Source organism: Schistocerca serialis, chromosome 6 (assembly GCF_023864345.2).
Source record: "Schistocerca serialis cubense isolate TAMUIC-IGC-003099 chromosome 6, iqSchSeri2.2, whole genome shotgun sequence".
In the NCBI taxonomy this organism is placed as follows: Eukaryota; Metazoa; Arthropoda; class Insecta; order Orthoptera; family Acrididae; genus Schistocerca; species Schistocerca serialis.
This window is the reverse complement of record NC_064643.1, coordinates 335594646-335612606: the sequence shown is the minus strand read 5'-3', so window position 1 is coordinate 335612606 and position 17961 is coordinate 335594646. Positions and strand designations below refer to the sequence as shown.

The 17961-nt window shown below is 40.6% G+C and overlaps 1 protein-coding gene across 1 annotated transcript in view; it reads left to right on the top strand.

Annotated features, from left to right (window-relative positions):
* Positions 1–17961, top strand: part of LOC126484234 (transcription initiation factor TFIID subunit 6) — a 131461-nt gene that overhangs the window by 17286 nt on the left and 96214 nt on the right. Inside the window, exon 3 of the mRNA XM_050107650.1 lies at positions 5348–5501. Coding sequence (XP_049963607.1) covers positions 5348–5501 — 154 coding nt within the window. The remainder of the gene's footprint in view (positions 1–5347; positions 5502–17961) is intronic.

Below are 17961 nucleotides of genomic sequence, written 5' to 3'. Positions count from 1 at the left end.
CTTTCTTTGGAATTGGAATTATTACATTCTTCTTGAAGTCTGAGAGTATTTCGCTTGTCTCACACATCTTTCACACCAGATGGAAGAGTTTTGTAATGGCTAGCTCTCCCAAGGCTGCCAATAGTTCTGATGGAATGTCATCTTCTCCTAGAACCTTGTTTCACCTTACACCTTTCAGTGCTGTGTCAAATTCTTCTCACAGTATCGTAACTCCCATGTCATCTTCACCTACTTGCTCTTCCATTTCTATAATATTGCCCTTAAGTGCGTCTCCCTTGTAAAGACCCTCTATATACTCCTTCCACCTTTCAGCTTCACCTTGTTTGCTTAGAACGGATTTTCTATGTGAGCTCTTAATATTCATACAATTACTTCTCTTTTCTTCAAAGGCCTCTTAAATTTTCCTGTAGGTAGTATCTATTTTCCTCCATGTGAAATTTGTTTCTGAGTCCTTGCATTTGTCCTCTAGCTGTTCTGGCTTAGCCGTTTTGCACTTCTTATCAGTCTCATTTTTTATGTATTTGTATTCCCTTTCACATACTTCATTTGCTGCTGTTTTATATTTTCTCCTTCCATCAGTTAAATTAAATATCTCCTGTGTTATTCAAGGACTTCTACGAGGGACTGTCTTTTTATGTATTTGATCCTCTGCTGGCTTCACTATTTCATCTCTTAAAGCCACCTATTCACCTTCTACTGTATTCCTTTCCCCTGTTCTGGTCAACTGTTGCCTAATGCTCCACTCCAACTGAAACTCTGTCTAGGTCCCATCTTCTCAGTTTCCTACCTTCTTCAGTTAGAATCCACATCTGCCCTGGAAATGTTTTACCATTTAAAATTTGGCTCTGAAATATCTGTCTTACCATCAGTACAGTATGAAACCTTCTGGTGTTTACATTGTACAATTTTCCATGTGCACAATCTTCTTTCATGATTTTTAAATGGAGTGTTAGCACTGATCAAATTATGCTGTGTGCAAAATTTTGACAGGCAGTTTCCAATTTCATCCTTTTCCCTCAGTCCATATTCACCTACATTTTTTTTCTTCTCTTCCTTTTCCCACTATCAAATTCCAGTCCCCCATTGGAATTTAATTTTCATCTCCCTTAACTATCTGAATAATTTCTTCATCATACATTTCTTCAGTATCTTCATCATCTGTGGAGCTAATTGGCATACAAACTTTTACTACTGTGGTGTGTGTGGTCTTCATGTCTATCTTGGCTACAGTAATGCATTCACTATGCTGTTCATAGTAGCTTACCCGCATTCTTACTTTCTAGTTCATTATTAAACCCACCCTTGCATTACCCCCATTTTTTATCTTTTATATATAGTGCTGTTTTCTCCTGACCAGAAGTCCTGTTCCTCCTGCTACCGAACTTCACTGATTCCCATTGTGTCTAAATTTAACCTATCCATTTCCCTTTCTAAATTTTCTAACCTACCTGTCTAATTAAGGCATCTAACATTTCATGATGCAGTCCGTAGAATGTCAATTTTGTTTCTCCTGATGATGACATCCTTGTGAGTAGTCCCCACCCAGAGATACTAATGGGAGACTATTTTACCCAATAGGATGCCTTCATCATTTAACCATGCAGTAGAGCTGCATGCCCTTGGGAAAAATTATGAGTGCAGTTTCCACTTGCTTTCAGTCATTCACAGCACCAGTACAGCAAGGCCATCTTGGTTTATGTTACAAGGCCAGATCAGTCAATCATCCAACCTGTTGCCCCTGCAATTATTGAAAAGGCTGCTTGCCCCTCTTCAGGAACCACATGTTTGTCTGGCCTCTCAACAGACACCTCTCCATTGTGGTCGCACCTCCACTGCGGCTATCTGTATTGCTGAGGCACACAACCTCCCCACCAACAGCAAGGTGTGTGTTTCATATGGGGAGATCTGTATCATTGTCAGTTTGGTGATTGTAGGAAGGCAGGGGGGGGGGGGTTAAATTGTAGAGAAAGGCCAAGTGATGAGTGCAGTAAGTAGATTTAGATTGGTGTAGATCACTAGCATGGAGATCTGCCTCAAGTGAGTCTGTGGACTGGAGACTGATCGCTTCATCTTCAAATCTTGAAGAAAACAGAGAAATGATGTTTAACTATTTGTGTTGTCTTCATTGTTATGGAAATGTGTGCTCTGCACTGAGCAAACTTAATTTTATTCCTTAGCATCAAAACTTGTTCCAGTGAAGTTTCACTTTTGACATAGTGTTCATTTATTTTCTCAGAAATGCCTGATATGGTGTTGAGATATTCATATAATGCTTAAATCTCACTTTTAATCCATTAATAACTGTTAAAGAAGAAAATTTAGTTTGCCCAAGCAGACCCCTATTTTCATAATTACTGTATATAGGGTGATTCTGTGAAGATGCTACAAACTTTCAGGGATGAGACAGAAGAATAAATGTATCAATTTGAGGTAAGGGACCTGGTCTGGAAATGATTGCATCTAAAGTTATAAGTGGAAACCATTCTGATACCTCTAACATTGGAATACATGTTCAGGTACTGTTGTTGCTAAGACTGGTAGGATAGGCTCCTTTCAGAGGTTGTAGTATGGACCAAAACAACAACAAAAATGTCCAGTAAACATGGGCTGTAATATGCATACCTTAAAAACTATGAGCACTTGTTCATTTTCATCACTGTGAAACACATCTCTTCTGCTGAACAAGGGGCTTAGCTCTTAATTTATGGATTTTAGAGCCCATACATATTGGAAATTTTTTCCTTGTTTCAGTCCATACTACCTCCTCCAAAAATATGGAAAACCAAGGAGCTTGCAGTAGAAGAGATGTATTTCACAGTATAGAAGAAGAACAAGTGCTCATAGCTCTTAATGTATGCATTTTAGGCTCCATGTTTATTGGGCATTTTCTTCCTTCTCTGTTTCAAACTATCACCTCTGGAAGTCCCCTACCCTACAGTCTTAGCAATAGCATTACTGTTACATGTATTCTGCTGTCAGAGGTTTCAGAACAAGTTTCCCTTATTTCTCTCGACCCTATTGTTTCTGGACCTTGTTCTCTTACCTCAGATTGACACATTTACCCTTTTCCATCCTCACTGAAAGTTAGTAACATCATCATGGAATTACCCTGTATATTTGGAAGCAAACACAAACAAAAAGTGAGCTTCAACCCCAAGATGAAGTTGTTAGCTTTTTGAAAGTGTAATGATACAGTCACTTCATTGCCACAATGTCTTTTACATTAAGTTGTTACAATAGCTTTATTCACATTGGATTGCCACTGTTATTCAGTGTGATATGTTTGCAGTCTGAGGCTGACGACCACAAAACTGATGATTATGTATCTGCCATGAAAATATTTTACGAATTGCCTAAAGCCTAGTTTATCCTGGAGGGAACACAAGTGAATGAGCACTAATAAACAAATAATTCTCTTCGGTGTAAATGGTAGGTGAGCTCAAGCTAACAGGATTTGGTCTAGGGCAATTCACATTTGCTGCTGCTGCTGATATTCAGCTGGTTGCTGACCTTTCAGTGAATTGTCAAAGGAAATTCACACATTCTTCACCTTGGTACATTCACACAGAGAGCATTTGCAGTTAGGTTGCTTCATTGCCAACAGTGTGTTTGATACAAAAAATAATTCCATGCAAATAAAACAGTTTTTCATCACCGCTTTCAGCACTTGCTACGGCGGCTTAACTTCACACTACCTGCACCTTTCCCAGTGGGTGTGAACCCTTCACCACATTGACTTTGTGAAGCGGCCAGTGTTGACCTTTGCCTTCACTTGCTTGCTAAGGACACTATTCCAGTCTCGGTCTATCATCTTCAGTTTCACAACCTTCGCAATAGTACCTTTGTATGCACTGATGGCTCTCAGACTGACCATGGGGTCAGGTGTGCCTTTGTTGTTGACACCCACGTCTTTCAATATCGGTTTCCAGCACACTCCTCAGTATTTACAGCCGAGCTCTCGCCTTGTATCAGGCCAAGGAGTACATCCAGCGACACAGCCTTTTGAATTGTGTCCTCTGCTCAGACTCACTCAGTGCCCTTCAAAGTCTATGTGCGCTGTACACTGCCCATCCCTTAGTGCAGCGGGTCCAGGAAAACTGTCAACTGCTCACTCTTGGTGGAGCTAGTGTGCTATTTCTGGGGTTCCTGGCCATGTCGGTCTGCCAGGAAACAAGGCTGCTGCCAAAGCTGCAGTTCTCGTACCTCAGCCCCTGAGTACCTATATTCCGTCAGATGACATCTGTGTTGCTGTCTGTCAGGAGGTGGTGTCTCTTTGGTATCGCCAATGGTCCTCCCTTCACGAGAATAAGCTGTGATGTATTAAGCCTCTCCCAGCAACGACCTCCTCTCAGCCATTGCACTGGGAGGAGGTCATTTTAACTAGGCTGCTTACTGGGCACTGCGTTTTTAGCCATCTTCATTTGCTAAGTGGTGCTACCCTACCACTTTGTACTCATTGTGCCCAATTTTTAACTGTCTGCCACTTCCTGATGGAAAGCCCATTTTTTAACCGTTTACATTCCTGCTTGGGTTTGCCATCTGTGTTATCGGGCATTTTAGCAAATGACGCACGGCCTGTCGAACGCGTCTTCCTTTTTATCCGCCAAAGCAATATGGCGAAGGCCATTTAATTTTTAGTTTTGGACCTCCATTTCTGTATGGTGTCTTTTTTAGCTCTTTTCCCACATGCCTGTTTTTAGCTGTCTTCTATTCTGTCAATTGGAACTCACATATAGTTGTTTAACTCCTCTCTGTGTTAATGTTCTATAGTTTTGACTTGGGCATATATGACCCCAGTTGTTTTTTCATTTTTGTGCCCTAAAGCAAAACAAAACCAAAACAAGTTTTTCATCATGGCAGTAAGTAGTGTAATTGAATGAAATGTGTATGCTGATGATTCTAGTGGGGGGTGAGGGGGGGGGGGCAATAATGCAGAGTTCGGAGCTCGTACTGTTCTAATGATGGATGCTCATTCTCTCATGCTGTCTTCCATCCCACCAGTATAAACCTTTGTTCTAGGGTGTATGCAAGTTGATAATGCTGAACATTTGTTAATTGTTCTGTCTTGCTTGCTTGCTTCAATGTTCTTTCATGCGCTCCAGTGTAAATGACATGTAGTGCAGGTTGCATATATACCTGGGTCTACGTATGCATGCTGAAGTCCATGGTAAATTTCAGTAAGAGGACTAACATTTTTTGTTGTCCTCTGAGCAGACAAGAAGGTATTAAGTGGATATCATTGTAATCTCATTTGTTTTATAGTCAATGGTTGTACATCCTGAATTTAGCAATACTCTTTCCTTTTCATTCAGCATCCTTTATTAATCAAGGTAAACTCATTTTTCAGCCACTTTATGGAATATATGCACCAGACCACATTCCTTTCCGATTTGCATCTGGTGGGGGTAGAGAGCTTCATTTCATAGAAGAAAAGGAGGTTGAACTGAATGATGTCGTCAATTTACCTCTGCCAAAATTACCTCTGGAAGTGTCATTACGAGGTATGTCTTTTGTTTATGTTTTGCTTTATTCAAAATGATTATTGCATGTAGTTGTTTTGAATTTTCTTGGTTTTATACATGGACGTTAAACTGTATCCAATCAAAAATGGAAGAGAAAACACAATATATACTGGGAAAAACTGAAATCCCATTGTTAGTACCAGTATTTTGATAAATTCTTTGTGCAGCTCAAACAAGAAATAGCAAAATAGAACCAAAAATTACTGACTTTCTATGGTTAATGACTTCCAGAAATAAAGAAATGTGAACTGATCATGTGTTAAGATCCACAAGCAGTAACAAATCATGGAGTATTAACCACATTGCATGTTATCAGAGAAACAGAAGTGTCCCATTTGAATGAATTAGAAGCACTATTGCTGTTTTTGAGAAGATTGTTTGCTACAATTTTCATTAATGCTAATTTATTCAAAACGGGTGGTAGGAAACTAAGTCTGACCTATTCTTACTGACTCTTTATTGAAAGTGGCTGTTAATATGTCCAAGTAAACAAGGTCAGTGATAATAGCCTGTGTGAAAAAGAATTACCGATACACTTTTCCATCTCCTCATTGTACAAAACTCATATAAGTCATGAGTAGACTGTGGAGTTTTAGGTCACTAAGAAAGCATTTTAGCCACCTAAAATAGGCCCTTTCAGTACCTCGTCTAGGCTATATAAAACCTGAAATAGGCCCTTAAAAGTATTCTGCAGAAAAACTAAACATAATGTAAAATGCACATTGTTGACATGTGAGCATATTATTAGTCATTAAAAATAAGGTAAATGAAAATCAGACTGATGGCAGCACTTCTCAAGGAAAGCTTATAAAATAGGATTTTCTTAGTTTTCGAAAGGGGATGTTTGCTTCCACAATAGCATGACACAGGTCAACTGCAGAGTTGGTTCTTTTTGGTGTATTCATCAGATGTCATTGTGAAACGTGTTTGCTTTAGTTTTGTTTTTAGTTCAACATTTGCCTTGTGTAATATTCCATCTCAGATAAGTGGGACTTTTTCATTCAAAACTAATAAAAGAAGGAAGCGAGATGCTATATAGAATTGAATATAAAAGCATTTGATATTTTTAAAGCAACACTGCCACTTAATTTGATCAAAATAAAATTAAAAAAAGAAACATACAATACAGTTTAGTGATTTTAGTTTTCCAACTAGCCTGTCACTGAACAGATTTTTGTCACAATTCAAATCTTAAAAAAAGAGATCAGAACTTGGTGCATCATTTTAAAAACATTTATGCTTTGTCATACAGGTATGGCATTTTCAAATTGTTTACCTTTCCTTTTTGTCAAAATTGAACTCTGCTACTTAAAAATTATAATCAAAGTGAACAGTTGAGTCCCAGTGTCTCATACTCTAATTTTGAACTATATTTATAAATTAATCTGCTTCACAAATCCTCTGGTGTCAAAAGACATGACAAGAAATTCGCAATTTTGAAGTGGCAGGAAAACCTAAGAAGCATAAAAACATAACAGCTAACCTCTTTGTTGCATGCTTGGCAGAATATAATTTTTCCATCTGTTGTATAGTGTGGAAACTCTGGTAGTCACAGTTTTATACAACTAGACTTTCAACTAGCAGATTTCAGCATTCTCCTCTGTTGAACTATTTGCGCACTGAAACTAGAATGGGTTTTGAACAATGAACATCTTACACTTCATGCATCCATCAGTACACTCCATACTAGTTCAATTTGGTTGTTGGACAACAAAAATTTGACAATGGCCTCACTTTTCTACAATGAGAGAGTGTGTGTAACTAAGGAGTGAGGTGAAGCTTTTTACTTCAGTTGCTACGCAGCGTTAAGTCTCCTCTGTGTTGTTGTTTTTCTTTTATCTGATGTCAGTTCAAGGTCTATGAATTACTTTCTGTGTGGAAACAGGCAGTAGACCAGGGCTATATGAGCTACAGACATTTTTTTCCCAAATATCACAATTCCAAATTGGCACTAAAACCTAAGAAGCATACAAACATAACTACTAACGACTTTGTTGCGTGCTTGCCAGTCTTGTAAGCAAATCTAATCTTATAAAAATACAAGAATTTTAAGTTAAATTAAAGAAGTAGGTATCTTTTAGGATTTTATAGCTGAAATAAGCAAAAATAGGTGTTAATGTCGAAAAAGGCTGTTTTAGGTACTATAAAAGTGATGGTTTTGAGTTTAATTAGTCATGAAATGCGTAAATACAATTTATTTGTAACTATGAACTCAGGAAAAGAAAAAGTTTTTAACTAAAAGTCCAGGGTCTAGTCAGGAGTTTCTTTCTTATGAACCACATCAATGTACATCTCAGATGCTGGCTGGCATTAAATGTAGACTTTTCCTTGTAAATGTAGTCATATCACTGAACTCTTAACTTGCCAGTTATCCCATCCACTTGTTATAGTTCTTGTATTTCGGTGCAGAAGATATGTTTTGGGATGCTTACTCAACTTGTTGGTGAACTACATTTTATATGGTTTATAGCAGGCCTGTTCAGGAGGCGGACAGACAAGCACAAGTGCTCATGCTCGTTCACTACCTGAGTAGTGAGTGTTCACCGCTCACAGTAAAATGAATGTGGCTGTCAGGCATCATTATATAGTGCAGGAGAAGTACAAAACTGTGCGGTGTTTTCAGCAGACAAACGACATTGTGTTAAGTTCACTGTAGTTTTAAATGCAAGCATATATACTTAATGGCCCAGTGCTTAAAGTGGAGAGTAGCTCTTTTAAAATCAATGAAAAGCACCAGTATGATGAGGTTAGGAACTTCAAAGCAAAGGTCAGTCACACTAGCATCAATTTATAACACGTCAGTGCATGCCTAGCTACAGTTAGATATTATGGACCTGCTGTATGACGGACAGCTGAGTGATAAGTTTAATAATAAAATAAGTCTTTTAGACTTGTAAAATATTGTCTTTAATATAAATTTCCATAGCTTCACAAGTTAGCAACTAAGATTATGTTCATATTTGGCCCTACAAATTTCTGCAAGCAACTTTTTGCAGCAGTTAAGAGAATGAAATCTACCTACAGAAGACTGACTTCAATTTAAAAGCATATCCTCAAATTAGCAGTGCTCAGAAAGTAGCACAAGACACTGATACTTTAGTGAAAAACAAAGTAAGTAGTAGTCATTGATATGCAGTAGTTCAGTGTGTAACGTATGAATAAGATAGTTACAAAATTCAAGTGGATGTCAATATAAGCTTCATCCGAAAAACATATTCATCATAAGGCTGCATCAGTCGTATTAAATATAATGTTTCATATTTAGCTGCCCCAAGTTCTTTGCACTAGAAATTTAAAAACTCTAAGTTTCATTTCATTGCCATTTTTCATCAGTGTTACAGTTTTAGGAAATAAATTTGCCACAAAAGTCATTAGATAGACACCGTGAAATGATACACCTCCATATAACTATTAGTGGCCATAGAATAGACTTATTAACAGTAGTTAATCGTGCCGAGTGTGACATACCTTGTTCAGATTCCCCCTCCCCTCCCCTCCTCTCCCCTCCCCACTCACCCCATCCCATACCCTCCCCCCTCCCATCACCTTCCTTCCCCTCCTCTACTGTCTCCTCCTTTCCTCTTCCCCTTCCATTACTCACTGTGAATCAGCTGGTTGCTCACTGCTGAGATGTGAGAGTGAGCCAGCTTGCATGAGCAGACCAGTGAACCGGCTTGGTTTAGAGAACAGATTTTTTAAATTGAACTCTCCACATGAGTAACCTGCCAGATACAGACTGTGAAATGTATGCATTCAACCGTAAATGGACAGGTAGCATTGAAAAGTAGTTCTTAGTACTTTCTTTGAAACTCAACTTGAGCAACTGGTTTGTCAGCCCACACATAGCAGAACTATTTTAGGTCTAATGGCTGCAGACCGACCTGACTTTATTGACAGTACTTAGAAAAAAAAGAAACAAAAAAGGGCTTGATCGCAAAATTCTTTATTAAGCGTTGCGCTTTTCAGAATTTCATCATCAGACAGAAGCTGTGGAATGAAGTGTATAAGAAAATATGCGTAAGTATGCATCTCAGTATTGTAATATAGAGAGATTTCAATTCGTTTATGCCTACACAAGATGAGATTTTTGTTGTATTCAGTCTGTTTGCTCACTTTCGTGAGCTTTGTACTAAAGTCTGATTTTTATGTAAGTACAGTACTACTTGAAATTTCTATGTATTGCGATAATAATGCTCAGAAAGGTGGTTGAGAATAATAAATTAATTAGGAATAAAGAGATGCTTCACTGAAAGCAGAAGCGCTGTGTCATTGACAGATACACAAACAAAAGTTTGCTAGCTTTCAGAATGAAATTCCTTTCTCTAGCTGTGGGAGAAATGCGCGCGTGCGCGCGCACACACACACACACACACACACACACACACACACACACACACACACACACACCTGTCTCCCTACTTTCGAGTAGAATGAGCACAATTTAGGGAGACAGGTGTGTGTATGTATGTGTGTGTGTGTGTGTGTGTGTGTGTGTGTGTGTGTGTGAGAGATTTCGACAAAGGCCTTGTTGGCTGAAAGATCACTTTCTGACAGTCTTTTTATTGTGCCTATCTGTGACTCAGCATCTCCGTTGTATCATGAGTAGCAACTATCCTTTTCATAATATTGTTACATTCCAGTCTGTATTTTCCAATTGTTAGATTTTGCATGATAGATGCCAGTTATTTTTGAACCACATTGAATGACAGGCGTGCTTTCTGACATGATTTTGACTGAGCCAGGTCTCAACAAGATAAACAATAATAATAGAGAGGGAAAGTTGCTACTCACCATATAGCAGAGATGCTGAGTTGCGATAGGCACAACAAAAACATTCACACAATTATAGATTTTGGCCATTAAGGCCTTTGTCAGCAACACACACACAAACGCAACTTGCGCACACGTCTGCAGTCTCAGACAACTGAAACCACGCTGCGAGCAGCAGCACCAGTGCATGATGGGAGTGGTGACTGGGTGGGGGTAAGGAGGAGGCTGGGGTAGGGAAGGGGAGGGATAGTATGGTGGGGGTGGCGGAGAGTGAAGAGCTACAGTTTAGACGGAGGGCAGGAGAGAAGGTGGGGGGGGGGGGGGGGTAAGTTGCAGAAAGGAGAGAAATGAAAACAAATTAAAACACTGGGTGTGATGGTGAAATGACAGCTGTGTAGTGCTGGAATAGGAACAGGGAGGGGGCTGGATGGGTGAGGACAGTGACTAACAAAGGTTGAGGCCAGGAGGGTTACAGGAACATAGGATGTATTGCAGGGTAAGTTCCCACCTGCGCAATTCAGAAAATCTGGTGTTAGTGGGAAGGATCCATATGGCAAAGACAGTGAAGCAGTCATTGAAACAAGGGATATTATGTTTGGCAATGTGTTCAGCAACAGGGTGGTCCACTTGTTTTTTGGCCACAGTTTGTCAGTGCCCATTCATCCAGGCAGACAGCTTGTTGGTTGTCATGCCTACGTAGAATACAACACAGTGGTTGCAGCTTAGCTTGTAAATCACATGACTGGTTTCATAGGTAGCTCTGCCTTTGATGGGATAGGTGATGTGACCGACTGGAGTAGGCAGTGGTAGGAGGATGTATGGGACAGGTCTTGTATCTGAGTCTATTACAGGGATATGAGCCATGATGTAAGGGACTGGGAGCAGGGGTTGTGTAAGGATGGACGAGTATATTGTGTAGGTTCAGTGGACGGCAGAATACCACTGTAGGAGGGGTAGGAAGGATAACGGGCAGGACATTTCTCATTTCAGGGCATGATGGGAGGTAATCGAAATCCTGGCGGAGAATGTAATTCAGTTGCTCCAATCCCGGTTGGTACTGAATTATGAGGGGAATGCTACTCTGTGGCTGGACTGTGTGACTTTGGGAGTTGGCGGGAGACTGGAACAATAAGGCATGGTAGATTTGTTTTTGAACAAGGTTGAGAGGATAATTACAGTCAGTGAAGGCTTCAATGACACCCTCGGTACATTTTGAGAGGGTCTGCTTGTCACTGCAGATGCGACGACCACTGGTGGCTAGGCTGTATGGAAAGGATTTCTTGCTATGGAATGGGTGCCAACTGTCAAAGTGGAGGTAGTATTGCTGGTGGTTAGTAGATTTGATATGGACAGATGTACTGATGTATCCATCTCTGAGGTGGAGGTCAACATCTAGGAAGGTGGCTTGTTGGGTTGAGTAGGACCAGGTGAAGCAAATGGGGGAGAAGTTGTTGGGGTTCTGGAGGAATGTGGGTAGGGTGTCCTCACCTTCAGTCCAGATAGCAAAGATGTCATCAATGAATCTGAACCAGGTGAGGGGTTTAGGATTTAGGATTCTGGGTTTTTAGGAAGGATTCCTCTAGATGGCCCGTGAATAGGTTAGCATAGGATGGTGCCACGTGGGTGCCCATACCCGTACCCCGGATTTGTTTGTAGGTCATGCCTTCAAAGAAGAAGTACGAGGGTAATCCCAAAAGTAAGGTCTCCAATTTTTTTATAAGTACATAGACCTGTTTATTTCTACAGTGGTTTACATCAGTTTACAGCGTGAACATTTAGCTATTTTTCGACATAATCACCATTTCTATTGATGCATTTTTGTAGACACTGTGGCAGCTTTTGTAGATGCTGTGGCAGCTCGCTGCTATGCTGTTCAGAAAGTTATGAACCTCTTCTTTCACCTCGTCATCGGAGCTGAATCGCTTTCTGGCCAAATGTTCTTTTAACCTAGGGAACAGGTGATAGTCACTGGGCACCAAGTCAGGACTATAGGGTGGGCGGGTGATTATGTTCCACTGAAACTGTTGCAGGAGATCAACATTTTTTTTCCGAGCGATGTGTGGGCGAGCGTTGTCATGGAGAATGTGTACGCCTTTGCTCAACATTCCTCTTCTCCAGTTTTGAATTGCCCATTTGAGTTTTTTCAGAGTCTCACAGTACCTGTCAGCATTAATTGTGGTCCCAGCGATTCAGCTCCGACAACGAGGTGAAAGAAGAGGTTCTTTCTGAACAGCATGGCAGCGAGCTGATATGACATGGGCATACAAAAACTGCCACAGCGTCTACAAAAATACATCTACAGAAATGGTGATTATGTCGAAAAGTAGCTAAATATTCAAGCTGTAAACTCATGTAAACCATTGTAGAAATAAACAGGTCCCTGTACTTATAAAAAATAGGAGACCTTACTTTTGGGATTACCCTCGTAGTTGTGAGTGAGGATATAGTTGGTCATGGGGACTAAGAAGGAGGTTGTTGGTTTGGAGTCCATAGGGCGTCTGGAAAGATGATGTTCAATAGCAGTAAGGCCATGGGCATTAGGAATGTCAGTGTAAAGGGAGGTGGCATCAATAGTGATGAGCAGGGCACCATATGTGGCAAAGAGACAGGAACTGTAGAGGGTGGAGGAAATGGTTGGTATATTTTATATACGAGGATAGGTTCCGGGTAATAGATTGAAGGTGTTGGTCTACGAGAGCAGAGATTCTCTCAGTGGGGGCACAGTAAACGGACACAATGGGTCATCCAAGGTGGTTGGATTTATGGACTTTAGGAACCATGTAGAAGGTGGGAGTGCAGGTAGTGGTAGGAGTAAGTAGAGAGAGAGAGATGGACTCTGGGGAGAGGTTTTGGGATGGGCCTAAGGATTTGAGTAGTGACTGGGGATCCTGCTGAATTGCTGGAATGGGATCACTGTGGCAAGGTTTGTAGGTGGAAGTATCTGACAGCTGATGGAGTCCTTCCACCAGGTAATCCTTGCAGTTCAAAGCAATGGTGGTGGAGCCTTTGTCTGCAAGTAGGATTATAAGGTGGGGATCAGTTTTTAGATGGTATAAAATGCCACTGTTCACATTAGGAGTCGTATGTGAAAACCCAATCACTCACCACATGGATGAAGTGTTGAGCAGCTGAATATCGTCCTGCATCTTTCAAACATTCATTCTTCCTTCCAACACACACTTGCAGCACTCGGGCACACATGTGTAACTAAATTCTCCTGTCACCATAGCCTTACTGGGGCAGGAGTTTGTTGAACTGAGTAGATTAAGTGAAGGTGGAAAGGTACAGAATGGTGAGAAAAAGGCAAAGAATTATGATTAGGGAAGAGGACTGAAATTTGAAGGCAGAGAAACTCAGGGGAGTAAAACTTCCTGGTAGATTAAAACTGTGTGTCGGATCGAGACTTGATCTTGGGACCTTTGCCTTTCGCGGGCAAGTGCTCTACCATCAGAGCTACCCAAGCACAACACACGACCCGTCCTCAGTTTTAATTCCACCAGTACCTCATCTCCTACCTTCCAAATTTCACAGAAGCTCTCCTGCAGACCTTACAGAACTAGCACTCCTGGAAGAAAGGAACTGCAGAGACATAGCTTAGCCACAGACTGGGGGATGTTTCCAGAATGAAAATTTCACTTTGCAGCAGTGTGTGTGTGCTGATATGAAACTTTGTGGCAGATTAAAACTGTGTGCCAGACTGAGACTCGAACTCGGGATCTTTGCCTTTCGTGGGCAAGTGGCAGAGCTCTTGCTGGTGAAAGGCAAGGGTCCCGAGTTCCGAGTCTCGGTTAGGCACCCTGTTTTAATCTGCCAGGAAGTTTCATACCAGCACACACTCTGCTGTAGAGTGAAAATTTCATTCAGGGGAAGGTGTCTGGAGAATTGGGAAGGGGGAGCAGGATAGAAGGCGGCTATTACATCTACCTATAGGTTGCTGGTTGAAGCTTTGTGAATATATGTCACAAGGGATTTCGTTTTGAAAATCCTATCATATACTCATTCTGAAACAAGTATAAAAATGTAAAGACTAAGCACCTTTGTTGTGTTTTTGACTGGCTGTTCACCTTGGGAAGTTGTTGTTGTTCTTGTTGTTGTTGTTGTTGTGGTCTTCAGTCCAGAGACTGGTTTGATGCAGCTTTCCATGCTACTCTATCCTGTGCAAGCTTCTTCATTTCCCAGTACCTACTGCAACCTACATCCTTCTGAATCTGGTTACTGTATTCATCTCTTGGTCTCCATCTATGATTTTTACCCTCCACACTGCCCTTCAATACTAAACTGGTGTGATGGCCCAGAACATGTCCTACCAACCGATCCCTTCTTCTAATCAAGTTGTGCCACAAATTTCTCATCTCCCCAATTCTATTCAGTACCTCCTCATTAGTTGTGATCTACCCATCTAATCTTCAGCATTCTTCTGTAGCATCACATTTCGAAAGCTTCTGTTCTCTTCTTGTCTAAACTATTTATTGTCCATTTTCACTTCCATACAAATGTTTTCAGAAACGACTTCCCGACACTTAAATTTATACTCGATGCTAACAAATTTCTCTTCTTCAGAAACAAGTTCCTTGCCATTGCCAGTCTACATTTTAAATCCTCTCTACTTTGACCGCCATCAGTTATTTTAATCCCCAAATAGCAAAACTCATTTGCTACTTTGAGTGTCTCATTTTCTAATCTAATTCTCTCAGCATCATCCAATTTGACTACATTCCGTTATTGTCATTTTGCTTTTGTTGATGTTCATCTTATATCCTCCTTTCAAGACAATGTCCATTCCGTTCAACTGCTCTTCCAGGTCCTTTGCTGCCTCTGACAAAATAACAATGTCATCAGCAAACCTCAAAGTTTTTATTTCGTCTCCATTGATTTTAATTCCTACTCTGAATTTTTCTTTTGTTTCCTTTTCTGCTTGCTCAATATACAGATTGAATAACATTGGGGATAGGCTACAACCCTGTCTCACTCCCTTTCCGAGCACTGCTTCCCTTTCATGCCCCTCGACTTTTATAACTGCCATCTGGTTTCTCTACAAATTGGAAATAGCTTTTTGCTACTTATATTTGGCCCCTGCCACCTTCAGAATTTAAAAGAGAGTAATCCAATCAACATTGTCAATAGCTTTCTCTAAGTCTACAAATGCTAGAAACGCAGGTTTGCCTTTTCTTAATCTATCTTCTAAGATAAGTCGTAGGGTCAGTATTGCCTCACGTGTTCCAACATTTCTACGGAGCCCAAACTGATGTTCCCCGAGGTCGGCTTCTACCAGTTTTCCCATTCGTCTGTAAAGAATTCCTGTTGGTATTTTGCTGCTGTGACTTATTAAACTGATAGTTCGGTAATTTTCACATATTGCAACACCTGCTTTGTTTGAATTATTATATTCTTTTTGAAGCCTGAGGGTATTTTGCCTGTCTCATACATCTTGCTCACCAGATGATAGAGTTTTGTCAGGGCTGGCTCTCCCAAGGCTATCAGTAGTTCTAATGGAATGTTGTCTACCCCCGGGACCTTGTTTTGACTTAGGTCTTTCAGTGCTGTGTCAAACTCTTCACGCAGTATCGTATCTCCCATTTCGTCTTCATCTACGTCCTCTTCCGTTTCCATAATATTGCCCTTAAGTACATCGCTCTTGTATAGACCCTCTATATACACCTTCCGCTTGTCTTTTTCTTCTTTGCTTAAAATTGGGTTTCCATCCTGTCAATATCATTTTTGAGACATTTGTATTCCTTATTGCCTGCTTCATTTACTGAATTTTTATATTTTCTTGTTTCATCAATTAAATTCAATATTTCTTCTGTTACCCAAGGATTTCTACTAGTCCTCGTCTTTTTACCTACTTGATACTCTGCTGACTTCACTATTTTATGTCTCAAAGCTACCCATTCTTCTTCTGCTGTATTTCTGTCCCCCATTCTTGTCAATCGTTCCCTTATGCTCTCCCTGAAACTCTCTACAACCTTTGGTTATTTCAGTTTATCCAGGTCCCATCTCCTTCAATTCCTACCTCTTTGCAGTTTCATCAGTTTTAATCTACAGTTCATAACCAATAGAGTGTGGTCAGAGTCCACACCTGCTCTGGAAATGTCTTACAATTTAAAACCTGGTTCCTAAAGCTCTTTTTTACCATTATATAATCTATCTGAAACCTTCCACTATCTTCGGGCCTCTTCCTTGTATATAACATTCTTTCATGATTCTTGAACCAAGTGTTAAGTATGATGAAGTTATGCCCTGTGAAAAATTCTACCAGGCAGCTTCCTCTTTCATTTCTTACCCCCATTCCAAATTCACCTCTACTTTTCCTTCTCTTCCTTTTCCTATTCTCGAATTCCAGTCACCCACGGCTATTAAATTTTTGTCTCCCATCACTACCTGAATAATTTCTTTTATCTCATCATACATTTGATCAATCTCTTCATCATCTGCGGAGCTAGTTGGCATGCACACTCCGATAGGTAGAATGCCAGTTTTCTTTCTCCTGATAACAACACCTTCCTGAGTAGTCCCCGCCCGGGGATCCGAGTGGGGGACTATTTTACCTCCAGAATATTTTACCCAAGAGAATGTCATCGTCGTTTAGCCATACAGTAAAGCTGCATGGCCTCAGGAAAAGTTACGGCTGTAGTTTCCCCTTGCTTTCAGTCGTTCTCAGTACCAGCACAGCAAGGCCATTTTGGGGCCAGATCAGTCAGTCATCCAGACTGTAGCCCCTGCAACTACTGATAAGGCTGTTGCCCCTCTTCAGGAACCAATCGTTTGTCTGGCCTCTCAGCAGATAACCCTCCATTGTGGTTGCACCTACGGAACAACTATCTGTATTGCCAAGGCACGCAAGCTTCCCCACCAATGGCAAGGACCATGGTTCATGGAAGGGGGGCATGTATCCACAACAAATTGACTTGTCTTTACCTAAGATGGTTCCATTCGAATAGGCCCCATTACTTCAGTTGTCTTTGTAGCAATCAGTTTGCATTAGTTTACAATACATTTTGTGCATCTAGCAGTGATTTGTATATCTGATCTGGTTTTTACCATGGTACGTCCTAATGGAATGGAAGCAGGAGATTGGAATTGGAAAACATAATTGTAGCTATGCACCAGGACAGATATTCTAGTAGACAATAACAACAAAAGTTGGATTAGTCCAATCTGCAGTGGTGTATGCATTGCAGTGGTTCAAGTAATCTTGTGCCAAAGCTAATGTTCCACTATCAGGAAGACCCACAAGTAGCATCATACAGGAAGATCAGCAGAGTAAACGTCAGAGGACTTCTACTGCACCTGAAATTCACAAAGTAGTAAATACATGTGAGCTCCCCCAATCTCTGTCTCAACTGTGCATTGCCATCTTTGTGAACAGGGTTTAAAGGGGCTCATCTTGAAGGCAAATCCTTTATTATGCAAACAGAGTAAGGGGAAAAGACTGCAGTAGCCCAGCAACATAAAAACTGGAGTGCACAGCAATGGTTCATGGTGTTATTCATAGACAAATCTAAGTCTGAATTATTCGGTAGCAATTTTCGAATGTTTGTTCATTGATCTTGTGCAGAAAACATGAAGAGTTAGTATATGATGCCAGTAGTGAAGTACGGTAGAGGATCAGTCATGGTGTTGGTATGTTTTGCAGGTGATAAAGCCAACGATCTAAGAAGAATTGTAA